The sequence below is a fragment of the Diceros bicornis genome, chromosome 6, assembly GCF_020826845.1.
Source record: "Diceros bicornis minor isolate mBicDic1 chromosome 6, mDicBic1.mat.cur, whole genome shotgun sequence".
Taxonomy (NCBI): domain Eukaryota; kingdom Metazoa; phylum Chordata; class Mammalia; order Perissodactyla; family Rhinocerotidae; genus Diceros; species Diceros bicornis.
The window spans coordinates 87,632,112-87,659,645 of NC_080745.1; the positions used below are offsets into that span (position 1 = coordinate 87,632,112).

At 37.0% G+C, this 27,534-nt stretch overlaps 1 protein-coding gene across 2 annotated transcripts in view; it reads left to right on the top strand.

Moving 5' to 3' along the window:
- ZRANB1 (zinc finger RANBP2-type containing 1) overlaps positions 1-27,534 on the top strand; it is a 64,860-nt gene that overhangs the window by 31,600 nt on the left and 5,726 nt on the right. For both annotated transcript variants that reach the window (XM_058544247.1, XM_058544248.1), the window contains 4 exons: positions 12,812-12,999; positions 17,197-17,350; positions 19,658-19,729; positions 20,278-20,476. In XM_058544247.1, coding sequence (XP_058400230.1) covers positions 12,812-12,999; positions 17,197-17,350; positions 19,658-19,729; positions 20,278-20,476 — 613 coding nt within the window. The remainder of the gene's footprint in view (positions 1-12,811; positions 13,000-17,196; positions 17,351-19,657; positions 19,730-20,277; positions 20,477-27,534) is intronic.

Sequence of the window (27,534 nt, forward strand, 5' to 3'; positions counted from 1 at the left end):
AATCATGTGCTGCATAACAACGTTTTGGTCAACGATGGACCACATATGTGACAGTGGTTCCATAAGATTAGTACCATATAGCCTAGGTGTGTAGTAGGCTCTACCATCTAGGTTTGTGTAAGTCCACTCTGATGCTCACACAACGATAAAATTGCCTGGGGATGCATTTCTCAGAGAGTATCTCCCTCAAACAACATGTGACTGTACTTGACTTCCTTATAGGCTCCTTCCCCTACCCGCTTTGGGCTTTTTTTGATTACATGAGTGATTTAAATAGTGTGGCAGGCAGAATAATGCTCTCCAGCCCCCCAAGATGTTTAAATCCTAATCCCCAGAATCCATGCATATGCTTCCTTATATGGCAAAAGGAATTTTGCAGATATAATTAAGGACCTTGATATGGAGAGATTAGCTCAGATTATCCAGGTGGGCCCAGTTTAATAAAGGTCCCTATAAGTGAAAGAGAGAGACAAGAGAGAGTCGCAGGAGATGTGACAGTGGAGCAGTAGAGGTCTTAGTGATGCGGGGCCATGAGCTAAGGAATGCGGGAAGGCTCTAGAAGCTAGAAAAGGCAAGTCTCCCTTAGAGCCTCCCCAAGGAGTGCATCTTGATTTTAGCCCAGTGAGACTCATGTGGAACTTCTAACCTCTCCCAAATTTTAAGATAAAAATTTTGTATTGTTTTAAGCCACCAAGTTTGTAGTAATTTGTTAGAGCAGCAATAGGAAATAAATAAAAATAGCGGCTTTTTAAAAAAAATTGCAAATAGCACCTTAATTTACAATTTTGGAAAATTTTATGTTTTTATTTGTTTTTTAAAAATTTAATTTAATTTAATTTTTTTTTGTGAGGAAGATTAGCCCTGAGCTAACATCTAATGCCAATTCTCCTCTTTTTGCTGAGGAAGATTGGCCCTGGGCTAACATCCGTGCCCATCTTCCTCTACTTTAAATGGGACGCCGCCACAGCATGGCTTGATAAGCGGTGCGTCAGTGTGCGCCCGGGATCCGAATCTGCAAACCCCGGGCTGTCGCAGCGGAGCGCGCGCACTTAACCTCTACGCCACCGGGCAGGCACGGAAAATTTTAACTTAACCATCACCAGTTCCTAGAGTTGTCAGAGTCGTCGTTTTGTTATATAATGAGAAGTTGAGGCACAGAGAGGCTAAGTGACTCGCTGGATATGATGTAGCCATGTTGTTATCCTCTTCTAGACAAAGTTGGTATACGTGTTTGTAAGGAAAAACCCACTTCTTTGTGTCTCCTCTAGCCTTACACTACAGTCACAGCACTACTGGCCATCAAGTGTGTGTGTACGTGTGTGTGTTGGGGGTGGGGGCACAGTTTCCTAAACCAAGCAATTCTCAGATTCTCCAGACACCAGCTGGGTGTCCTACAATTTAACTCCATTCTGACAATATCTACCTGGAGATAGCATCAAGTCCCACAGGTTAAGGGCTCAGTCTCACAAGGCTGCCGCCCCCCCCCCCCAAACACCAGTCTCAAGTACATACTTTTGCTTCTGATCTACCTGCTATAAATCGTAGGTTCTTACAACCTCCTCCTTGGGTTCAATTAATTTGCTAGAATGGCTCACAGAACTCAGGAAAACATTTTATTTACTAGATTACTGGTTTATTATAAAAGGATGTAACTTGGGAACAGCCAGGTGGAAGAGATGCATAGGGCAAGGGAGGGGGCTTTCCATGCCCTCTCTTGGCTGCTACTCTCCCAGCACTTCCATGTGTTCACCAACCTGGAAGTGCTCTTATGGAATTTTTATGGAGGCTTAATGAAGCAGGCAAGATTGGTGAAGTCGTCGGCCATTGGTGTCTGATTTGCCTCTGGCCCCTCTCCCCTCCCAGGAGGTGAGAGTGGGGTGGGGCTGAAAGTTCCAACCCTTTTAATAATATGATTGGTTCCCCTGGCAACCAGCCCCCATCCTTAGGGGCTTTCCAAAAGTCACCTCATTAACATAAACTCAGAAGTCGTTGAAAGGGGCTTGTATGAATAACGAAAGACACTCATTTCACCTGTATCACTGGAGCTATTTCAGGAACTGAGAACAAAACTAAATATTATAACAAAAGATGCCCCTATGGCTCTTATTTAGGAAATTACAAGGGTTTTAGGAGCTATGTGCCAGGAACAGTGGATGAAGACCAAATATATATTTCTTATTCACAGTGTTTTTTCCTGCTTCATATGGTTGAAAGGAGTACTGTTACTGGAACTTTTGAATAGTGTTTGATGCCTGTGAATATTAATGTTTTCAGTCCTGCCTTTTTTCCAAGTCAGCTAAATAAATATGCCTGTATGAAGCTGATTGCTATGTCCCAAGGTAATCTGTCACTTGCTAATATTTCCCAGCATTCCATGATCAGGCCATCTTATTTGAACTTGATTTTTAGTGTGGCATTTTTGTAGTATTTGTTCTGTTTGCTTTGTTTGTATTTGCCTATTTTCAACTTGGTATACCACAGCTGTTTGGATAATCAATTTTCCATCTTTAGAATTTTTCCTGCCCTATGTGGAATTATTTCCTACCCATCATCACTGAATTGGTAGCCCAGTAGCAGATCTGTGTTCTAATATTTAACTTTTAGAGATCATCATCTGGGAATTTAGAGAGGAAGCTAATGAAACTGTTTACTGTTCTGGTAGAGTTAAGTTATGGTTATTTTTTAAGTGCTGGATTTATTCCAGGATGCTGATGGGCTTTGTTTGATTATGAACTTGATTTTCTGTTGATACCACACTGAGTGTTCTACTGAAAGACGCTCTTCTGATTTAGTGTCTTTTTTCCCTTAATATATTGCTTTGCATATAAATGAAAGCTTAGCCCAGGAAAAAAGGTCTTGGGTCTTACTAGTCTTTGACATGTAAAACCATCAAAATTTTTTTAAACAAAAATGGTTTGAGTTAAATTATTCTATGAAAAGCTTTTAATAGAATCCAAAAATATATGCAGACTCCTGCAGCAGATCTTTGGCACTGCATCCATAAAAGGAAAGTAAGCTGCTAGAATACTGGCAATGCCTTGTATGTCCTTGGTTAACTTTGTGTGATGCTCTTACGTGGGATGTGTGTGTGTAGCTATAAAAACTGCCATGTCTTTTCACTCCATCCGCATTCTTGCTTGTGATCTCCTTCTTTTCTAAGGTAGTTGATATTATAGGTAGTAGGATTATTTCTAGCACTGCGAAAGGAGTATTATCTTCAGATGGTTTTTGTCTTGTTTTCTTCAAGTTTCTGAGGATTTCCTCTTGTGATTTTGGAACTCTGGATATAAAATAACATTTTATATCATGATTTTTAAGTAAATTGTGATAATTCTCAGCAATACATACAAAAGATTCTACTCTGTAGGGAATACACACACATTTTCTTTCCCCTGGCCAGTTTAGTTTGGCTTTTGAAAGTGCTTCCTGACACCTGGGATAAAAAAGAAGCTTCCAGGAACAGTGTCTGTTAAGGCAAATGCACGGCAGTGGTAGAAATAGAGCCCCCCAGCAGTATTCTCCTGGTTGCCGTTAGTCTGTTGGAGACATAATTCCTGGCTTTTAGAAATGATTGATTACACAGGCTTGCCAACTAATAATATGCCTCCTTATGCTGAGAAAGGGAATGTGTCTGGTGATTCTTGATTATATGATACTGACGTTTGAATATGCATCATTGATTTAGTAAAGGCTTTCATTTTTTAAAAGCACTGTATTCAGTGAACACATTGAATTATGAAATCAAAATGTATCATTTAAATATTAAATATAAAAAGATGTATTTAAGCTCCAGAGAACTTTACTGTTTACCGTAGAATAACTTGAATTTGAAACATTTATTAAACTATGCACATGGTTAAAAAAAATCAAGCAGTATAGATAGAAGAGTTTAGCAAGAAAAGCAGGTTTCTTTTTCTTCTTTCTACCTCCAGTCCTGCTGTGCAGAGACAACTCACTTTTTTCCCCCATCAACCTTTTATTCTGAAGAATTTTAAAACCTGTGCATTGAACACCACATGCCTTGGACCTAGATTTTCCAGTTGTTAGTACTTGGCCACATTTGCTCTCTCTTCCTCTCTGTCTCTATTTGTCTCCTTCTGTATGAGTTTTTCCTGAACCGTTTGAGAGTTAGCTGCAGGTGTCACTACAGTTTGTCCCTAAATACTTCAGTATGTATGTCTAAAAACAAAGATGTTTCCCTACATCACACAATATAATTATCCAGAAAATTTAATATTTGAAGTCCATATTCAGTTTCACTAATAGCTATTGCTCCAACCCCATTCAGTCAAGGATTATACATTTTATTTAGTTGTTTTATCTCTTTAGTCTCCTCTAAGCTAAACAGTGCCTCAGGTGGTTTTTGTTTTTTTATTTACTCTTTCATGACGCTAACATTTTCAAAGAGTCCAGGCCATTTGTTTTACAAAGTGATCCTCAATTTGGATATGATTAGATTAAATGTAAACATTTAACTTTTGGGGGGGAGGAATACTACATAGGTGATATTATTTGAAGCAGCATGTCTACTATCTTTGAATAATGTCCTTGTATCATTTTTTTCTTAAAATTTATTTTAACGGTGATAAAATATACGTAAAAAAATTTGCTGTCTTAATCATGTTTAGGTGTACAGCTTAGTGGCATCAAGAACATCCACATTGTTGTGCAGCCATCACCACTATCCATCTCCAGAGCTTTTCCCATCTTGCAAAACTGAAACTCTGTATCCATTAACAATAACTTACACTTTCCCCCCTTTCCCAGCCCCTGGCAACCACCATTCTTGTTTCTGGCTCTATGCGTTTGACTACTCTAGGGACCTTATATAAATGGAATAATACAGTATTTGCCCCTTTATGAATGGCTTACTTCATTTAGTGTAATGTCTTCAACGTTCATCTGTGTGTACATGTGTGAGAATTTCCTTCCTTTTTAAGATTGAATATTCCATTGTATGTATGTACCACATTTTGTTTATCCATTCATCAATCGATGGACATATCAGTATTTCTTATTTTATCAAATTTAGACATTATGTACTGACTTCCTGTAACAGTATATGAGGGTTTAGTTCATTTTTAAATAGTAAAAGCAGAGCATACTCATTGTAGAATATTTCAGAGATAAGAAAAGCTATGAGAAAAAAGAAAAAGTTTATAGTATCACTGTCTAGAGGAAATCGGTCATCTTTTTGTGTATTTTCAGTTTTTTTACCATCTGTTTATTTTTATGTAATTGAAATTATATATTTTTTGTTGATCTTTGTGTTTTGAAGTAATTAAAATGTTTTCATCTTTTTAAAAATGAATGTGTAATATGACATTGAGTTACTGTACTTGAAGTTAATCTATCCCTTATTATTAAGCCTTTTAGGTTATTAAATGGGGTTATAGGATCATATGATATAAACATGTTAAAGGTACTTTATGCATATTGGTAAATTGCTACCTGGAAGGACTATACCAGTTATATTCCCATTGTCAGTATAAGGATGTAGCTATATTTTTGCTAATGTTTGTTATTAAGGGAGGCATGCTCTCATTTGATTAGTCATTTGTATTTTTCTCTGTCAATTGTTGATTCACATCTTTGTCCGTTTTCCTTTGTGATTTTATCAAGTTATGTGAAGTGTATATAAATATAAATAATATATAAATATTATATATAAAATAATATATATAAAACATATACAAATACCAATCATATTTGTTGCAAATTTTCTTTCCCTTTTTTTGTGGGGAGAGTTATACCAGTAACATTTTATCTTTGTTATTTTACACAGTTTTTTGGATTGAACTAAGGATTAAAGTATTTTTCCAAATAATTTCCCTTAATAGGATTTATTAAATAAATTTTTTATCCATTGATTTGGGTGGTTCTGTCATATGTGAAATGATTCTACATCATTTGTCTTGAGACTTTTTTTTTTTTTTATAATTTTATTTATTTATTTTTCCACCAAAGCCCCAGTAGATAGTTGTATGTCATAGCTGCACATCCTTCTAGTTGCTGTATGTGGGACACGGCCTCAGCATGGCCAGACAAGCAGTGCGTCGGTGCACGCCCGGGATCCGAACCCCGGGCCGCCAGCAGTGGAGCACGTGCACTTAACCACTAAGCCACGGGGCCGGCCCTTGAGACTCTTGATTTTGTTTTTTACATCAGTATCACCCTTCTGCTTAAATAATTACAGCTTTATTAGATGTTTAAAAATCTGATAAGGCAAATGTCCATCATATTCCACCCTCCCATTGCTTTTCAAAATTTATCTTAGTTTTTACCTTTTCTTTGTTGTCCATTCAGTTATGCATTCAGAGATTCATTGAATGTGCTCCCGAGCACTGGGAGAGAAGTCATGGCTCTCAATGAGCTTGTGGTCTGGTGGAGGACAATATAATTCAACAAGTCAATATGGTGTGATAAGTTTGGTAGAGAAAGTATCTGGTGCTAGAGGAGTATATACCCTAATCTTATTTGGGGATTTGGAGAGGGCTTTCAGGAAGAAGTGACCTAACCCAAAATCTTAGAGAGAGGAAGAGGGAAGAATGTTTCTGTCAGAGGGAATTGCATGTGTTAAGACCTCAGAGTTAAGAGAGCACAGCCTGTCCAAGAATCTGAAAGTTAGCAGGGTTAGAGTATAGAATGGGAGCTGTGAGAGAAAAACTTCAGGGTAATGCTGGACCTTTCAAGGCCTGTTAATCTGGTTGAGGATTTAGCTCTTAACCTAAGGGCAATGGTAAACGTTTGGAAGGAGTCTGCCTTAATCAGATTTGTGGTTTAGGAAGATCACTCTGCTCATAGCCTAGAGACTAGATTGGGAGGGGGCAGCACTGGAGGCAAGCCGACCACTTAGGAGGAAGTTAAAGTGATCCAGGTCTGAAAGAGTGCAGTCTTGACGTAGGGTAGAGGCAGTGGATATGGGGTAAGGACAATGGATTTGAGAGAGACTTTAAAGGTAGGGTTGACAGAACTTGGAAGAATTGGTATTGGGGCTGAGGAGAGAAAGAGTCAAGAAAGATATTCAGATTTTTGGTTTGGACGCTTAGGTTGGATAGCAGTATCATTTTTCCTAAATGTAGGAGACGTGAAGTTCAGTTTTAGACATGATGTAGTGAGGGTGTCTAATGGGTTGTTGGATATGGGCCTGAAACTTTTGGGGAAAATCTGCCACTCAGCTGATGTGGGTACTTGTCAGGCCATGAGTGTTTATTGAAGCTGTGGAACCTTTTCTTGCAGTGGCAAATTATAGCGACTTGCTTGTTTTGTGCTTCTACCTGGGGACCTCATCAAGATGGACTAAGTAACTTTTTAACGTTTCTTCCAATTTGATTGTCTTAATTCTACCAGAGTATTTTTGATTAGAAGAATTATGTGGATATAATATGAACAGTATAAAATTATGGTATGTCATGGGAGTTTTTCCTTTTATACTCCTCCCTCCCCTTTTAAAATGTTCATTTACCCTCTAGCTTTCTCACTTGTGAAAGAGAGTGGGCTAGACTATTCAGTCCCTCCAGGCCTACCTAAAATAGTATAATTTTAAAAATCTAAAATTTGGTTTCAAATTCAGCCAGGATAACTTGACAGTGTAGCACATGAAAGTTTTACTTGAAGTCAGAAAAACTTTTGGGACTTTATTTCAGTGGTGAATGTGGTTTTGACATACACTGTTTTATATGACTGGAACCCTAGATTTTTAGGAACCTTAAAATCCCCACAGTTAACTCTTTTGGCAATATTTTAAGTCACCTTTGTAATTTGAACTCACATTCATCTTCTTTAACCCATTAACATTGGTCCTCTTCTCTGATCACCTTCCCAAAGATAACTTTGTGATATGTTCCTTTAAATCCTTTCCATCATGCTTTCAGCAATAATTCTTCCCACATGGCAAGATCTTTCTCATGAAGGTAACTGTCAATTTAGATATTTTTTCATGAGTTTGGGGATTTATATTTCCACAGTAGTTGGGGATTTATATTTCCACAGCAGTTGGGTTGTCAACAGTCTGATCAAAGATGTAAGGAGGTAAGAGCTCCAAAGTATAAACTATATTTGGCATAGTTTGTCATGATTAATAACAGAACATTTAAAGGCCTTAATTAGAGATTATTTTGACTTCCCTATCGTTGAATCTTTTATTTTTCTGAAGAGGATGTTTTCATAATGAAGTGAATTTATTGAATGAATTAATAGAAGCTTATCTTGATGTAGTGTAAATTAGATTAAATTTAAGAATTTATTTCTGATTTGTGATTTTTACCTCTTTTGGTTTTTTTGAAAGGTTATTGTTCTATAGCACTATTCTAGGAACAGAAATGGTAAATTTTAACTTGTTCCCGTTGGTTATTATGTGAAAATGCATCTAGGAAGTGATTTGTTTGGTGTTACTATTTTTAGGATTGCCACTGGGCTTGTGCCTAGTTAAAGATATGCTTAAAAATATTGAAGTCAATTTTATTTAAAAAGCAGCTCATGCTTGAGTATTGAAAGAGATTGCTGTGAATGTCTAAGCCAAGTTAGTGATTGAACTATAGCGAAATTATTAAGAGTATAAAGAAAAAGTATTACTGGGTGGTATAGTTTCCTTATGCAAAACCAGTTAAATGAATTAAACTCTGGGTAGAGGAAAACTACCCAGACATCGTAGCCAGCCACATCTGCATCTTTCTACTGACCCTGGTAAAGGATTCTGAACATTACCACTTAAAACTAACTTTTCTCTTTAAGGGTTCCTGAAATTGTGCCAGCTGACTCCAAGTCCACCCTGACCCCACAGCATAAACCATGCTGTGATGTCACAGCTACCATAGAACTCCAGGGTAGTGTTGAGCTGGCCCATGTGGGCTCAGGTAAGTCCTGGCTTTTTTTTTACCATTTGGCATTCTTTTCAAAGTTAGTTCCCATTATGATTTTATGTCATAAAAGAAAATAAGGCAAAACTTTGAAAACTGTGCCATATATGGGGGAAAAAAATAAGTCTGTTTTCTAAACATCTATGAGCCAGCTCCATATTCTAACCAACGGAGTTCCATAGTAGCTGTGAAGTCCCCGGTGAGTTGTGACCTGTGGCTTCAAAATACGTTACTTTCTACTTCTGGCCCAGCTTACAGAACAATATGAGCCTTTTTTTTTTTTTTTTTTTTAACTTGGTAGTTTGTAATATATAATATAGTAGCTTTCATTTTCTTGTAGGTCTTCATGTTTTTTAAAGTATGTTGACACTTTTCCTTTATCTGATTATGCACCACTACTTAGCTAGTTGTGTATTTCAATGTATGGTGATACTGCAGGTTAGTTTTATAAAGTTCGCCTTCTCAGAGTGCCTTCCGCTGTCCTTTTAGTTTGCCTTCATAGCATGGAGGAGGAAGGGTCAGAACGTGTAATACACGTAAATTTTCAAAAAAATGTATCAAGAGAAAGATGCTTCAGTGATTCTTGGAGGGCTTGTGAGATGTCATTAACCTAGAAAGCACATGTATATCACCTCTTTCTCTTCTGCTGGATCTTTTGTTTTTTCCTGGTCTTTGTTGCATTAAGTGAGATATTACCCCTTACATTTATATTTGCTCTCTTTTCCTACTTACCAACTCTTCTGCTTTCTTCCTACTATTCTTTTATCCTCTAATATTAAAAGGCGGTAAAAATGTATTATGTGAAGAACTCAAAGACATTTTGTAAGTTGTTTTACATATAATCTGATGCATTTTTTACTCCTAAGTAGAAAACATGTGGTGGCTAAAAACTCTAAACTCTCTGAGTATGGGCCAAATTCTTTTAAACCCTATGTTTACAATGAAAACCCGTCTATCAAGAAACTGTCTAAACTTTAATCAATAGCTCTCCTTAAGCAATGTGTAAAGAAGATAATACCAAAAATTTGGGCAGTTCAGTGACATTCTTATGAAATTTGATTTGTAATTAAATTTACTCATTTTTGTAGCTGAAAACTCACCAGTAACTGAAACTGTGAGCTCTTAATTATAGTTAATGAAAAGAATGGAATTATATATTCCCAAAACATTAGACAGTGAAGTATTTTTATTTAAATACTACTTTGTGCCTATACTTTATGTTTTTCATGTTCTGGAAAGTTTGGAGAATTTTATGCTGTGAAGAATAGAGAACATCATCTCGATTCTGTTCATCCTCATTTTCTACCCTGCTGTATTTACTCCATGCTAGGGAGCGAGCAGCGTCCCCTGTCTGCAGTTTAACGCAGGGCTTGGGGTGGGGGAACTAATTAAGTGTTTTTGGTGTTTTGGGTTAGGTTAAATAGAAATCCTGTTTGTGTGTGTTTGTGTGTGTATGTGTGTGTGTATCAGCTTTACTGAGATATAATTCACATACCATGCAACTCACCATTTGAAGTTCTGTTTTCTTAAAAAAGACTTAATTTGAAGGCAGACTGGGTAACATTGTAAATCCTAATTCCAAAGCACAGTTTGCTAACTTTGTTGTGCTGTTTGGTCTGTACCCCTCCCCCCTTTGATTGTGCTAATTAGTTTCCAGTTACAGAAATCCCTCAGAAACATTAGGAAATGAATTCTTAAGCAAGAATTTCTAAGATGAGATTCTTCCAGACGTCAGCTATGTGGTGAGTTAGCTAAAAATAGTGAAAACAGTGATTTGGAAGATCCCTTCTTTCTCCAACCGAAAGAACAGAGTTAGTTGGTGTTTAGCTTTAGATCACCTCATCTTTGTCTTTGGGAAGCAAAAAACACACACATACACCTACATGTACATACACTGTGCAGGTCTTCCTCTTGAGCTTTTCAGGTAACTTAATTAGACTTTTTGGTCCTTGGTTTGCTTTTGGAAGTGCTTAGAACATTTCTTATGTCATACAAAGAAATTTTGTAAGTATATATTTTTTAAGTTAAAGCTAAAAACTGTAAAAGGTGCAGTGGTACTGCATGCACCTGGAAAAAGTTTAGCTTTGATAGGGCTGAAGTGAAAAGTAGTTGCCTTCATAAGGAAATACTATATACACAAAAGGGAATGGAGTAGTGCATTTCAGTTCTAAAAAAATAAACTACGTTTAAATTATTCGAAAAGTTATGAGCCCTACTAGATTCTCATCTGTTCATTAAAACAAGTTAAGCAGAAATTTTAGAGGTCTTGATGTACTTGACTCTTTAGCCATAGATTTGTTTTTATTTTAAGTAATACTTTCTGTGTCTATTCTTAAGGCTTGTCCTTTTGAGAAGATTGATCCTCCTTGTCTCATGCCAGCCGTATTACGTTTTAGCCTTGATGACTTATCCAGGGCTTGTAAAGGTGTTTTGAAGCCCTTTATGTGTTGGATGTGGGGGTTACTTAGGTATTTATATTTATATTGAGGAAAGTATTAACCTACATTGCTGTGGAAATAAAAATTCCTGTAAGAAGGTATTCTGATTTGATACCATGGATTCTTAACCTGGAAAAGTGTATGTGTCTAGGGCAGGGGATCATTTTTCTGGGGAGAGGATCTAGATTTGCAGAAAGGATCTTTGACCCCAGAGGTTGAAAACTTTTGCAGCTGTGAACCAAGGCTCATTTGTAAGACTGGCCTTTTATGGCTTACAAATGTGATGAAAAAGGACTGTTTTGAGTATAAGGCTCATGTTTTTACTCTCTTTGTGTTTTGCACATTGCCTAGTGTAGTGATATGCATGTCATGGGTATTCAGTGAATATGGGAATTAAATTATTTTAAAGCTTCTGTTATTTTTAATAACTGGGGGAAATTGTTGCATTGTACTAATCTGTTATACTCTAAGGAATAGCTCTTATTTATCTAATTCCTAATTTAAAAAGGCAATTAAAAATACTTTTTTTTTAAAGTGCACTTGAGTATTTTTAGCTAGTATTAGAATTTTACCCTACAAACAAATTTTTCCTGATGTAACTTAGGAAACACTTAAAATTATTTGGTCCTACAGTCTTGGGGGGTGTGTGTGTGTTTTAACACTATTTCTGGTAAATTTGAAGCTAACCTACACCTTCATTTTTTGCCAAGGCTATTTGTTTATTATCCATAGATGTACTATACTGCTTAGTAAATAGGATTACTATCTTAGCCTAACATTAATTTGTGTTAAGAGTAGTAACGTGGTTCAGTGGGAATGGAAAGTTCTTTATGGATTTGGAAAAAGTGATACTTGTTTTCTCTCTCCACCCCCCAACTGATTTGTAATGTTTTTAGCATATTTTTGTTTGAAATCATCTGGTGTAAGTTTTGCTGTATTAATAATTCTTAATGGGTGTAAAGAAGACTTGGCTATGAGAGATTCTGAAACCAAAATATTGCTAACTTTTACTTGCATTGAAAATGGTTTTTATTGCTCTAAATTGTTTCAGAGCTAAACGGCAACATGGAAGAACTCAGCATTTGTTTTGATTCAGCTTTAAAAATGCAGCGTAAAGGGCAAAAGCAACCCAACGCCAATGGGAACACTTCCTTGTCTCCTTGGTTTCTGCAGAGTCAGGACCGGAACAGGAGCTTAGTGTCTTCTGTGAAGTCTAGTTTCTTATACTAGATTACCAATCTTTGATCCAATTAATATAGTCTAATAATTCCTTTAAACCCCACCAGAGCATGGAGCCAGCGCTGAGGTGAAGGTAAGTACCTAACTAGGCAGTTCTAGTTCTGGAATGAAATTAAAGGGATAGGAATACCTAATTTTTCTTATTTTCTTTAGGATATTTAAATGATGCCCCAGGATCCAGGAAGCACAGAGAAACACTTAGAGTGAATGCTACAGGTTTATGTTTTTTGAAGGAAAATAGAATTAAACTCTTTTCTATCTTGATGCTTGTTTTAGGGGTTGTAGAAGGTGATTTAGCTGCTATAGAAGCATACAAGTCATCGGGAGGGGACATTGCACGTCAGCTCACTGCAGATGAAGTGCGCTTGCTGAACCGTCCTTCTGCTTTTGATGTTGGCTATACTCTGGTACATCTGGCTATACGTTTTCAGAGGCAGGATATGCTAGCAATATTGCTTACGGAGGTGAGTGTGCATTTTGGTTAAACATTCTTTTATGTGAAGGAAATGTGTTCTTTAGTTTTCATTTTTGGTGTTAGACTGTTTCTCCAAACAGTTCTTAAATGTTTTAGATTGTTCTACCCCCTTTTAAAAGTCATATTAAATTTAAGAGACTTAAACAGTATATAATTCTTGAGGGGTCTATGCTTTTAAAACAGGATGTTTTGCCACAATATGTGAATCATATGTTTGATTAAAAAAAGCTGAGATGTATCTGTCATTCATTAATTCATTTATTCACTCACTCACAGTGCTAGGCAGTGTGCTAAAAAGGGATATAATTGTGAAGACATTGGCTCCTCCTTCAGTGAATCTCCCGAAAAGTAGAGAAATAAACAGGTAATTCTGTACACAGTGTGCTCTCATAGATGTAAGTGCGAGGGGCTGTGGGAGAGCTTGAGAAAGTGATTTGAGGTATCTTATCTAGAGTAGGTATCATTGTAGCTGATATCTGAAGAAGGAGTAGGAATTAGCCTCATAAAGTTGGTGTAGGAGAGAAAGGAGTTGAGGAAATCATTTATTCAGAGGCCAGGGTGATGGTATTTGTGGTGAATTCAGGAACTTGTGAGTAACTCAGCATGGTTGTGAAGGCGATTGGGACTGAGAGGGGATGTGTGAGAGATAAGCAGGGGATGCCTTATGAAGGATCTTCTAGGCCAAAGAATTGGAAGATTATTCTGGGGTCAGTAAAAAGGCTTTGAAAAGTGTTAGGTAGAGGGGCAGGGGAGTGATGAGATCAGAGTGTGTTTTGGCTGCTGTGGATTGGAGAGGGGCAAGTCTGGTTAGGAGCGCACTGCAGTGATGCTGGCGAGAACTCTGCTGGTACAGTAGTGGCAATGGAAATGGAAAGAAGTGGGCTGTTTTGAGATGATGGCAATGTAGTCAGGATTAAGTGGATAGATTGGATATGAGGAATAATGGTGAGATGGAGTCAAGGTTGATTCTGAGGTGTCTGGCCTAGAAAACTAGTAGATATTACAAATGATAGAGGTTGCAAATGAATTATCAGGATGCGACTATATTATCCAGACAATTTTTTTAATCATAAGAGAAATAAGGTAAAAGTGCAGAGAGTCAGATCAGCTGTGGATTCAAATTTTGTCAGTATACATCTTCTGTGTGTGCTTATGCATATTTGCATATTCAAATTCACCAATATTTGGGAACCATAGTGAACAAAGCACTAGGCGTGGGGGTGATTAAGAAATATGAAGGTTAGATGAAAGTGTGATTGAGATGGGTAGCCATTGTGTTCGGTTTGGTAAGAGTCCAGTGATGTCAGGGGCACTTGGTAGACTCATAGGAACGGGAGGGCTTGAAGACAGCTGAGATGAAAACAAAGGGCAGTATAAGGGAGAAGGAAACTGAAAAGCAGCACTGTGATTAGAGGGACCAGAGTTCTGCAGTGTGGGATGGGACAGTTAGAGGCACTTTCTGTAGTGTCTGAGGTGTGGCTACAGTTGTGTTGTGGATTCAGAAGGGTCAGCATGTAGAGTTAAAGTTGCTGGTGATGGCAGGAGACAGGATAGAGAAGGCAGCTGTGAACCAAAGCTCAAGTCTTTAGGTTCCCCTCACCTGGTAGAGGACTATGAGAAGATTCTGGAGGGGCTGGCCTAAGTCACCAACCTCCTAAGAGCAATCTGGGGACTAACAGTGGGAAGATAGTAGAACCCCAGTGTATTTCTTATTTACTGCTGTGTAACAAATCACCTCAAAATTCAGCAGCTTAAGATAACAAACACTTCTTATCTCACACAGTTTCTGAGGGTGAGGGTGCAGCTTAGCTGAATGGTTTTGGCTCAAGGTCTCATGAGGTTACAGTTAATTTGCCAGGGGTGCAGTTGTCAAAAGGTTTGACTGAGGCTAGAGAATCTGGTTCTAAGCACACTCACGTGGATGTGGGCAGAAGTTTCAAATCCTTGTCGTGGGAGCCCCTCCATAGGGGTGATCATGACGTGGCAGCTGGTTTCACCTAGAATAAGTGATCCGAGAGAGGGAGAGAGAATGATCCAAATGGAAGCTGCAGTGTCTTTTATATATAGCCCAATTTAGGAAGTGACATACCATCGTTTTTGCCACATTCTGTAGAATGCGTAGATCAACGCTGATACAACATGGGGGAGGTGGAAGGAGGGATTGTTTAGGGGAAGAAAAAAATTGGTAATGGAATATAGTCTCAATAGATAGGCAGTCCAAAGGACAGAATTGAAGGGGCCAATAGGGAGACTGGAAAGGGGGAGAGTGTGAGTCCGGATTAAGAGATGTGTCTGTAGAGAGAGCACAGAGCCAAGTACTTTTGGAATGAGAAAAGGAGATCATTATATTCTGGGGATATGTAGCTGGGGCAGGGGTTTTAATTGGATTTTAGGTCATGGACTCTGTTGGTAGTCTGGTGGAACCTATGGACTCCTTTTCAAAATACGGTTTTTAAATGCATAAAATAAAAATAAATAGGATTACAGAGGAAATCAGTTGTATTAAAATATAGTTATCAGAATATTAAATCAAATTTGTGATAAATAAGAAAATGGATGTTAAATATAGGCAAGAGGCTAGTGAAAATGAAGAATTTAAATTTAATTAAAATTCCCATTCAGGTTCACAGACCGTTCCCAAGTTCATGGGCCCTAAGTTAAGAACTACTAGCCTAAGGGAGATGGTTGAGAATCATAAGGTTGAAGAGGCTAGAAGATGAGAGGCAGGCTTAAGGATGGTGGCAGGAGGAGGAAGCTTGGAGGCCATTCACCAGCTGTAAGGTTTCTCTTGGAGCGTTTGCAGTATCCAGGTTTCTGTGTAACTTATTTTTGGGAAAAATCTTCCCAAGTTTTTGGAAAGAGGCTGAGGGCTAGCAGATTTAAATAAACTATTTTTGAATTTACTTTTGGGATCCATTTTCACACTGTTAATTGAGAAATAGTCAATTATATTCTGAAAATATTTAATATTTGGTTTTCCGTAATTTGGTGTCACTTAAAGATTGAGTTCATGGAGTTAAGATGTAGGGAGAATTACATCCTTACTGGTAATCTTGGCCAGTAAAGTTTAGTAGAATTGGATTTTCATGTAGGGGTTTTCAGAATAGGACGTCTAATGGTTGTGTTGGGTATGCAGGGTTTTTGAAACACTGTTTACTTACCTTAGTAGCAGTTACAGTTAAGTTGTCTACTTGTGTTATGAGATGACATTATCAGCAAAACTTATTCTTTGAGAGGGTTTATTGGAGGATCTGCTGCTCCAAACCCCGTTTGTGACTGGAAGCCTGCATCCGGGAAAGTCTCAGAGAACAGAGCTAACTGGCTCACTCAGGGTTCACACCAGACTCATTTCCTCTCTAGCAGATACTCACCTTTGACTTTAGAATTCTCTGTACACAGATTTCTTGAGCTCCACAAATGGAATACAACTTAAATGTAAGATAATATCTTTGCATTGTTTGTTGCTATTCATTATTTAAAAAGGAAAGTTCTGGCCATTTCCTTGCTTAGAGGTTCTCTATGGTAGTGCCCACTACACCAGCGCTCATGTTTCATTCCTATCACGCAATGCTTCAAAGGTTTGTTGTCTGTTCTATACTTGGAGAAGCCAAATGCTTTTTTAAAAATTCAGAGTTGTAACAAATAGGGAGGGATTTGAGGTCAGTGGAAGTAACCCTTTAAAAATATCATGCTTTCTTTATTCCAAGCCAGAGTACTTGAAATATTCTTAACAGAGCGTGAGAAGAATGTTTTTACTTTCCTCTTTCGCTGAGCTGGAATTCCCTGTTTTTTAAGAATGTTTTTTATTGGGAGCATGATGCTTAAGTCTTATTTAGGTTGTTTTCTGTTCTCCCTCCCTCTTCTATGATGAACCTTTGCGAACAACACCATTTTACATACATTTTTATATGCATCTTTGTGTATTTCCTTGGGATAAATTCCTAAGAAGAAGAATTTCTGTCAGAGGGTAAAGCATTTTTATGGCTGTTTTCCTGGAAAGTTGTACTGAGAATATGCTTCCACTGGTGAGGAAATAATACCCAATACCCAGTATATTTTAAAATTAAAAAAAAAAGACTACACTTTGAGTTACTGGGAAATTTTAGTAATTTCTTTTAAATACTGTTGTTTTCTGCTTTTGTTGATGATAAATGAGATGCCGAGGAAAGTTTCTTTTGTATTTAAGGTGTCTCAACAAGCAGCAAAGTGTATTCCAGCAATGGTGTGTCCTGAACTGACAGAGCAAATCCGACGAGAGATAGCTGCCTCTCTTCATCAGAGGAAGGGGGATTTTGCTTGCTATTTTCTAACTGACCTTGTAACATTTACGTTGCCAGCAGGTAACTCCAAATTTCAATGTGAAAAGAAATTTCTACTTTATTATAATTTTTTTTACGTCTGATTGAAAATGTTTCTGTTAGAATGCAGATAATGTAGCTACTAATATGTGTATCTTAAATTACTTGACTACGCTATTTATACTGAAAGTGACCAGTACAAAGGTTTTAGATTGAGGAGGAAGACTAGTAGTAACTGACTTCTTCGTGGGCCTCAAATATTTAAAAAAATCTGTATTACCCACTTATTTTTCTCTGTGGTTTTATTTTCTAATCAGTCTACTGTTTTTTTTCTTTTCATACCTATTATTTTGAAGTTAGGTAGCTATTGGTTACCTGGTATTGTGAGATAGCATTGGAACATGGGCCATTGATGGGTAGAGTCAAGTTATTTGAATCAAAGATGCTGGCCTTCTTTCAAAAGTGTCATTACTTTCTTCACTCATTACATTAATTTTTACTGTATTTGTGGAGCAACTTTTCGTTTTTCAGTTCACTGACAATTGGAAATGTCTTCCAGGGTGCTTTTTGTCAGTTGGTGTTGAATAAATGCACCAAACACCAAAAGTTTCTAAAATAAAGTATCCATCTTGGTTCTGAGTGCTTTGAGCTTTTATATTCAGATGTAACCAGGGGTTTTTACAAATGGTAGGAGATAATAACTAAGCCTTTTAAAATCAGACAAATTTCATTTGAAATGCACTTTCTTTATATTTAATGTTACCCCAAGTGATGATTAGATTTTTATTTTGAATTGAAAATAGCTTTAAAATTTTTTTTATTTTTAAGGGTAATGCTTTTCACTTTAGACTACTCAGTTAGTAAACTGAATAGAACATTAGAGAATTTGAGCAAGATGACAAAAACAGAGATCTGTGTGCCAAAATGAATGGTTCATTAACTTTTATAAGAAGATTCTGAAGTCTGAACAGGCCTGAGCAGAGATTGAGAGTGTAGGGAGAAGAGAACAGATAAAAATTTGTATGTAATTATTATTATTATTATTAACTTGAATGTCAGATAGCCCTGTTCTTTTTTTTTTCTTTTATTTTAGCTTATTGAGGTAAAATTGACATATAAAATTGTCAGATATTTAAAGTGTACGTTGTGGTGATTTGATACATGTATATAGTGTGAAAGGATTTTCCCCCATCTAGTTAATTAACACATCCATCACCTCAAATATTTACTTATTTATTTGAACCTTTTAAGTTCTCAGGAAATTTCGATTATACAATACAGTGTTATCAACTATAGTTACCATGTTTTATGTTAGGTCCTCAGCCTTATTCATCTTATAGCCGCAAGTCTGTACCCTTTTACCTCCACCTCCCCCAGCTCCTGGCAACCACTTTTCTATTCTCTGTTTCTGTGAGTTTGACTTTCATTTTAATATTTCACATACAAGTGGTATCATGCGGTATAGGTCTTTGTCTGTCTGGGTTATTTCACTTGGCATAATGCCCTCACGGTCCACCCGTGTTGTTGCAGATGGCAAAATTGCCTTTCTCTTTGCTGAATAATGTTCCATTGTATATATATATCACATCTTCTTTATCCATTCATCCATTGACAGACGCTTAGGTTGTTTCCATATCTTGGCTGTTGTGAGTAATGCTACAACAAACATGGGAGTGCAGATAACTCCTCAATACCTTGTTTTCATTTTCTTTGGATATATACCAAGAAGTGGGATTGCTGGATCATATGATAGTTCTATTTTTAATTTTTTGAGGAACTTCCATACTTTATTCCATAGTGGCTGCACCAGTTTACATTCTCACCGACAGTGCACAAGGATTCCCTTTTCTTCGCATCCTCGCCAACACTTGTATCTCTTATCTTTTTGATGATAGCTATATGTAATTATTGGTCCAAGTGTTATTCTTTTTATTATTTTTAGAGCACAGTTGCTTTTGTTTTTGCTGAGGAAGATTCGCCCTGAGCTAACAGAGGAAGACTGCCAGTCTTCCTCTTTTTTTTTTTTTTGGTATGTGAGCCGCCACCACAGCGTGGCCACTGACAGAGGAGTGGTCCAGGTCTGCACCTGGGAAGTGAACCTGGGCCGCCGAAGCGGAGTGTGCCGAACTTAACCATTAGGCCACTGGGGCTGGCCCTAAAGCACAGTTTTGATAATGAAGTACATAAAGGAAATATTCTACATCACATGCACACTTCTTAAAAGAATCTACTTGACAGCCTTCAGTGGAAAGGGAGTTATTTTAGAGGTAGTCACTATTAGATGCTGGTATCAAATTTATTACGTTATGAGATGTAAGAAGATCTTTTAAATCTACTTTTTCTCTGTAGATATTGAAGACTTACCTCCAACAGTCCAAGAAAAATTATTTGATGAGGTGCTTGACAGAGATGTTCAAAAAGGTAGGTGTGGAATTAATGAGTGTAATTTACCTTTCATCAATTTCAGTAAACTTTTTGCTTTGTTTTGTAAGGTTTTGAGTAGTTTAGTGTATGGTCAACTTGTATTTTTACTTTAGTCCTTAAGAATAGTGTCATGTTGTGCTGTTAAAAATGCTCATTTTGTCAATTATACCTCAATAAAACTGGAAAAAAATTTAAAAAATGCTCATTCACAGCTCTTAACTATGATAGAGTGAACAAATAAAGGTATAAAAGTTTTTAAACACTGATTTTCTACTTCCTGTTCTAGAATGAGTATAGTTCCATATTAAACATTTATAGAAAATAAATTGGAAAACAATTTAAAAATTGAGTAAATTATTCTAGAGCCACAAGACGTTTCACCTACTCAAAATGTTTATATTTCAATTTATCAAATTTATTTAGATGTTTATTAGTAAATTACACATAAACCTATTAACATCTAGAGAATAGATTCTTTCCTCCATTGAATACTCCTTAATTGCATAGGCATGAAAATGAACATGTTATTTAAATTCTTCACATAGAGTTAGAAGAAGAATCTCCGATTATAAACTGGTCGTTGGAATTGGCTACACGTTTGGACAGTCGACTGTATGCACTTTGGAACCGGACTGCAGGAGACTGCTTACTTGATTCAGTACTACAAGCTACCTGGGGCATTTATGATAAGGACTCGGTGCTTCGGAAAGCCCTGCATGACAGCCTGCATGACTGTTCGCATTGGTGAGCTGGCATCCTTTCCTGTGTAAACCCAAGAGTGCACTTGCTGAATCATTTCCTTACAGTTCTGGGATGCTTTTCCTCTGTTATATTTTCTGTGGAAGCTAGGGAAAAAAAAACTTTGGTTTTAGACATTGAGACACTTTGAACATCTCACTGGTTTTTATACCTTTTTACTGAGCTTTAAAGTAGAAACATTTGAAGTTGTATTAGTTAGCCTTAAATGTTGATAAGGTCTTTGCTCATATTTTTAAGAAGTTATGATTTCATATTTTTGTTCAACTTTAAGGGATTACGTTGACATTGTATTACGAGTTTTTTTTTTTATTTCTGAGGCACTTTCTGTGGTCTTGAGACCACATTTTTTTATTTGCAAATTTTCAAACCCACAGAAAAGTTAGAAAAAATCAGTGCACAGACCCCAATAGCTCCTTCATTTGGTTGACCAGTTGTTAACATTTTGCCACATGTGCTTCATCTCTACATACATAAACAACTCCTCTTTGCCACTTATTTTTAGATATCTTGATGGTTTACCCTTCAATATTTCAGCATGCATCTTTTAAGAATAAGGATATTCCTTACCCAACCGCATCCTCATTACCACATCTGAGAAAATCAACACTGACTCAAGTTATCCAACATACAGTCCATATCACATTTTCTGATTGTCTCGAAAATATCCTTTATTACATACACATATATATGTGTATATATGTATATATTTATCCGGCATCCAGTCAAGTATATGACTAGACTTGAACTGTAAATTCACCCACTGCAGTCGCTGGATTACTATTTGAGAATCAGTAGTTTGGTCTTTACATTTATTTGACTTAAGATATTTTCTTGGTTCTGTACATACATTATCTCATTTAGTTATCGTATTATAAATGAGAAAATTGAGGCTGAAAGAGGCTAAATTAAATTGCCCATTGTTGAACTTAGTAAGTAGTAAAAATCATTTAAAAATATGTACTAGTTTCCCTACATCAGTATCAAAATGTACTTTTTTTCCCTCTTATACCTAATTGAATGCTTATACGATGATGATAATGGCCCTACTCCAAATAACTTTATTACCCTAGTATCTTTATGTAATTTTTGAGCACTTACTGGTTATAAATTTTATTGTCACTATTTAGGGATTACATGAAGTTCATTAGAATATAAACTCCATGAGAACAGAGATTTTGTTGTATTTCATTGTGGAAGATCTAGTGCCTCCAATAGCCTGGCACACAGTAAATATGCATTAAATACGTATTGAATGAAAATACTCTCTAGAATTTGAAAATGAGAGCAATATAATTACTTTCTTGAGAGCTAAATTATAGATCCAAAGCATAATGCAATAGAGGAAAAATTTGTGGTCACCTGAAAAAAAAAAATATCTCCCTGGCTGGCAAGCCTAGATGGTAACCTGATTGGTGTTTTTAGCTAAAGAAAGATCGAGTCATTCAGAGCAGATGGTTTAGTCATTTAGCTTTTGTCCAGGGGAGAGGGCTTTGTGCTGTGGATTGATCTGGTAGTGTGGTGTGGGCAAGATCATTCCTGTTGTGAGGTGGATTCATCAGGCTGGGTAAGCTTGATGCCATTAAATGTTCAGTCCATCAAACCTCTCTTGATTGGATTGCATGCTTACCAAGCAACATCCCGATGATGATTTGGCTGTTTATGTGGTCCTGCGTATGCTGACAGGATGAGAGTGGTGTGGTTCCTGTGATCGTGTTTTCTGGGCATTGTGGTTTTACAGGTCCGTCTTGTGAGTTTAGTTAACATGATGCCACCCCAGAAAGATGGATCTATTCTTTGCGTGTGGATGAGGTCTAGCTTCTCAGCCTGAAAGCCAGATCTTGACCTCGTTAAATCTACCCCTTTGCAAGTCCCTTTAAAAAGCAGCCTTGATTGTATGTCACTTATACCTCAATAAAAAAAAAAATGCAACCCTGGAGCCTTTCCTTTGGTGGTAATATCCTGACCTTGTTGTAAGGCTGAAAGTGCACGATAAAGTTTATTTGCGGGTGATATCTATTTTTCTTAATGGCGAGGGCTTTTTTTTTTTTTTTTTTTTAAAAGATGTTGGTGGCTAGTAATACTAGTTTGGGGACTTATGCTACCTGTTTCTCAAAGGTGGCAGTGGGTAATCTTCTGGATTGGAGTTGCCACTAATATTTGTATTAGGGCTGGAATTCTCAGCTGGTTTTGAGTCATTTGTGGTCCCAAAAGTCTAGCATGAAGGTAGGAAGAAAAAGAGCACCAAAATCTGAGGTGGTAAATAGAGTGGAGAGGGAGAGTGGCTGTTAGGGTGAGAAGGAATGTGTAGAGTGTGTGTGTACAGCCACTGGCAAGTGTTGTTGCAGCAGGTCTTTCCTTAATAGAGGGCTTCCCTCTAAAAGGATGCTTCAGGAGTGAGGACCTAGAGCTTGGCATATGGACAGGCTTCCCAAAACAAAGTGTACCCTGGCACCGCCTCCTCCTATCCCTGCCATCCGGGATCTTCACTTTTAGAGTTAAGGCATAGGAAGCTGCATAGATTGTAGTGATCGCACAGACCTCCTTTAGTATTTTGCAGGTGGGGGAGGGGAATGAAGATTATTAGATGGGGAGAGAGGACGCATTGTTGCCATAGATTCAGGGTATTAGTGATGTAGATCAAATATATTACCCTTAATGATTAACCATTAAATTGTTGACTATGTTAGTTGTGACAGGTTTGTTGACTGGGCTCTTATGTGACTATCAGAAGGTGGAATGAGAGGGAGTCAGCAGCCTTGGGCCCTGTCCTAGGCCAGAAGAGGAGGAGACAGCATATCACTTGTCTGTAGTCTCCTTTTTAATCAGTTCTTTGCTAAGGTGCCCTTTTCAAGTAATTCAAATCAATTGGGATGAGAAGTTTTCTTAAGTCATATGAAATATCTAAATGAAAACAAAGTAATTTTCTTTTCTTTAAACCCCTCCCGCATCACTTCAAGATGGGCTATTCTTACTATTCTGTTGGGTACCTATGATTTGAGCTGATTCAAGTCCTTAAAACTGAATATTGTACTTGCCTTTAATTAGAGATGTCAATCCAGTTTCTCAGGCAAGTGGGAGTAATTAATGTAAATACGGAAAAAATCAGTACAGGTCTTTTAGAAATATTAGTGTTGTTGTTGTTATTTGGTAGAGCTATCTGTAGCTTAGTATTGTGTCTCTCTATATAAATTTTTAAAGACTTGATTATTTTTTTTTTGCTGAGGAGGATTAGCCCTGAGCTAACATCGGCTGCCAGTCATCCTCGTTTATTTTTTTTGCTTGAGGACGATTAGTCCTGAGCTAACATCTGTGCCAGTCTTCCTCTGCTTTGTATGTGGGTTGCCGCCACAGTGTGGCTGACGAGTGGTGTAGGTCTGCTCCTGGGATCCGAACCTGTGAACCCAGGCCGCCAAAGCAGAACCTGCCAAACTTAGCCACTACGCCACGGGGCCAGCCCCTAGACTTGATTTTTTTTTAAGCAGTGTTAGTTCACAGCAAAATTGAGAGGAAGGTCAGATATTTGCCATGTACTCCCTGTCCCCACACACGCATAACCCCCCACTATAAGCATCCCCCACCAGAGTGGTACATTCGTTACAATTGATGAACCTACGTTGACTCGTGGTTATCACCCAGAGTCCATAGTTTACATTAGGGCTCATCTTAGGGTTATACAGTCTCTGGTTTTAGACAAATGTATAATGACATGTATCTACCATTATAGTTATTATATGGTGTTAGCATTATAGTATTATCGAGAGTATTTTCACTGCCCTAAAAATCCTTTGTGCTCTGCCAGTTCATCCTTTCCTCCTTAACCCTGGCAACTGCTGATCTTTTTACTGTCTCCATAGTTTTGCCTTTTTCAGAATGTCATATAGTTGGAATCATACAGAATGTAACCATTTCAGATTGGGGTTCTTTCACTTAGTAATATGCACGTAAACTTCCTACATGTCTTTTCATGGCTTGATAGCTCGTTTCTTTGAGTGGTGAATAATATTCCATTGTCTGAATGTACCACAGTTTATTTATCCGTTCACCTACCGAAGGACATCTTGGTTGCTTGTCAGTTTTGACAATTATCCATGCAGCTGCTGTAATCAACTCTGTGTGCAGGTTTTTGGATGGACATAAGTTTTCAACTTCTTTGGTTACGTAAATACCAAGGTGCACAGTTGCTGGATCATATGATTAGAGTATGTTTAGTTTTGTAAGAAACTGCCAAATAGTCTTCTTAAGTGGCGCTGACATTTTGCATTCCCATCAGCAATGCCTGAGAGTTCCTGTTGCTCCACATCCTTGTCAGCATTTGATGTTGTCACTGTTGTTATTGATATAGTTGGAGTAATATCTAACATATTCACTACTATTATTTTCTATTTTTTTCCCTTGTTCTTTGTTCCTCTTTTGTCTTTCACGCTTTTTCTGCCTTTTGTGGTTTTAATTGAGCATTTTATATAATTCCATTTTCTCTCCTTTCTTAGCATATTGGTTATACTTCTTTTTTTTTACTTTTATTAGTGGTTGCCCTAGAATTTGCAATATATATTTACTGTTAAGCCAAGTCCACTTTCAAAGAACGCTGTACTACTTCATGGTTGTGTGATTGTCTTGTAATAAGAAAATCCTGATCCCCTCTTCCAGTCCCTTGAGTCTGTCTTTGTTGTCATTCATTTCGCTTCTATGTAAGCATACATAAGCATGTTTACACACACTCGCACAGGCATACATAATCAAATACATTGTTGCTGTTATTATTTTGAACAAACTGCTTTCTGTTAGATCAATTAAGAATAAGAAAAAGAAAAATTTTTATTTAACCTTCACTTATTTCTTCTTTGATGCTCTTCCTTTACGTAGATCAAAGTTTCTGATCTGTATTATTTTCCTTTTCTCTAAAAAACTTCTTTTAAACATTTCTTGCAAGGCAGATCTACTGGCAACAAATTCCCTTAAGTTTTGTTTGTCAAGAAAGTCTTTATTTTTCTTTCACTTTTGAATGATAATTTCACAGGGTACAGAATTCTAGGTTAGTGTTTTTTTCTCTCAACTTTTAAAATATTTCACTTCATTCTCCTCTTGCTTGCCATGGTTTCTGAGGAGGAGTCAGATGTAACTCCTGTCTTTGTTCCTCTATAGGTAAGGTTTTTTTTTTTTTTTTTTTTTAAACTCTGGCTTCTTTCAAAATTTTTTCTTTATTCTTTAATTTGAATTATGACATGCCTAGGTTGAGTTTTTCTGGCCATTTTTCCTCCTTGGTGTCTCTGAGCTTCCTGGATCTGTGGTATGGTGTCTGATGTTAATTTGGGGAAATTTTCAGTCATTATTGTTTCAAGTATTTCTTCTGTTACTTTCTCTCTTTTTTTCTCCCTCTGTTATTTCCCTTATGTTTATGTTACACCTTTTGTAGTTGTCCCACGGTTATTTGAAATTCTCTTCTGTTTTTTTTCTGTGTTCTCTGCTTTTTAGATTTGGAGGTCCCTAATGATATAGCTTCAAGAGATTCTATCCTTAGCCATGTCCATTCTGCCACTACACCCATTAAAGATATTTTTCATTTCTCTTACAGTGTTTTTCATCTCTAGCATTTCATTTTGGTTGTTTCTTAGGATTTTCTTCTCTCTGCTTTTATTGCCCATCTGTTCTTGCATGCTGTCTGCTTTACCATTAGCATATTAATCATAGTTGTTTTAAATTTTAAAGTTTTACTCCTATGTTTTTGTCTAAGAATTTTATAGTTTTAGCTTTTTTTTTTTTATAATTTTTATTTATTTATTTTTTTCCCCCAAAGCCCTAGTACATAGTTGTATGTCATAGTTGCACAGCCTTCTAGTTGCTGCATGTGGGACACGGCCTCAGCATGGCCAGAGAAGCAGTGCGTCGGTGGGCGCCCGGGATCCGAACCTGGGCCGCCAGCAGCAGAGTGCGCGCACTTAACCGCTAAGCCATGGGGCTGGCCTGGTATAGTTTTAGCTTTTACATTTAATGTCTACGGTCAATTTTAAGCTAATTTTTAAAGGTGTGAGGTGAAGATCTAAAATAATCTGTTTTGTGTGTGGATATCCAGTTGTCCCAGTACCATTTATTGAAAAGACTGTTTTTTCCCCATTCAATTGCCTTGGCACTTTTGTTGAAAATTATTTGACTGTAAAAGTAAAGATTTGTTTCTGGACTCCGTTTTTTCCTATTGATCTGTATGTCTATTCTTATGCCAACATCAGACTGTCTTGGTGATTGTAGCTTTGTGGTAAGTTTCAAACTCAGGAGTGTAAATCTTCCAACTTTCTGCTTCTTTTTCAAAATTCTTTTTGCTATTCTGAATCCTTTGGATTTTCATATAAATTTGAGGATCCAGCTTATCAATTTCTGCAAAAAAATCCTCTGAGATTTTCATGGAGATTGCATTGAATATGTGGATTAATTTGGGGAGTATTACCAGTTTGACAGTATTGTCTTATAATCCATGAACATAGAATTGATTTTTCAGTGTTAAACCAAACTTGTATTGCTGTCCCACTAGGTCATATGTTCCTGGATTTGGTTTGCTTGTCTGTTCTTAATGAGCCAGGTAGCTTCAGAGTTTAGATCTTTGTGTGAGATCTTATTTTGTTCAAATAAGCATTTGAACATGCTTATTTTCAAAGTATATTTCTTTTAACTCACACTGTGATCTTCTTGAGGAATTTTGAGTGCAATCATCATTTAATTTCTGGCAAACTTAGTTATCTCATTCATAAAATGATTCTAGGCACTAACCAAGAAATTTTTAACTGCATACATCTTTCAGTTTGTAACAATTTTCTGTGTTTCATGATAGTTCTTGCACTTTTCAAAACAATGTATTTCATCATTGGTGCATTCAAATATATTTCTGTGTATCTTAGACATTTTAAAAGAGAGATCCTTATTTTATTTGTAAAACATTTGGCATTGAAACTTAGATTCCTGATAAAAAACCCTTGGTTACATGGAATAGAAAAATTTTTTTCTAATCAACCAAGAATTCAACCTATGTAGCATTCTATTTTAGTCCTTTTAGA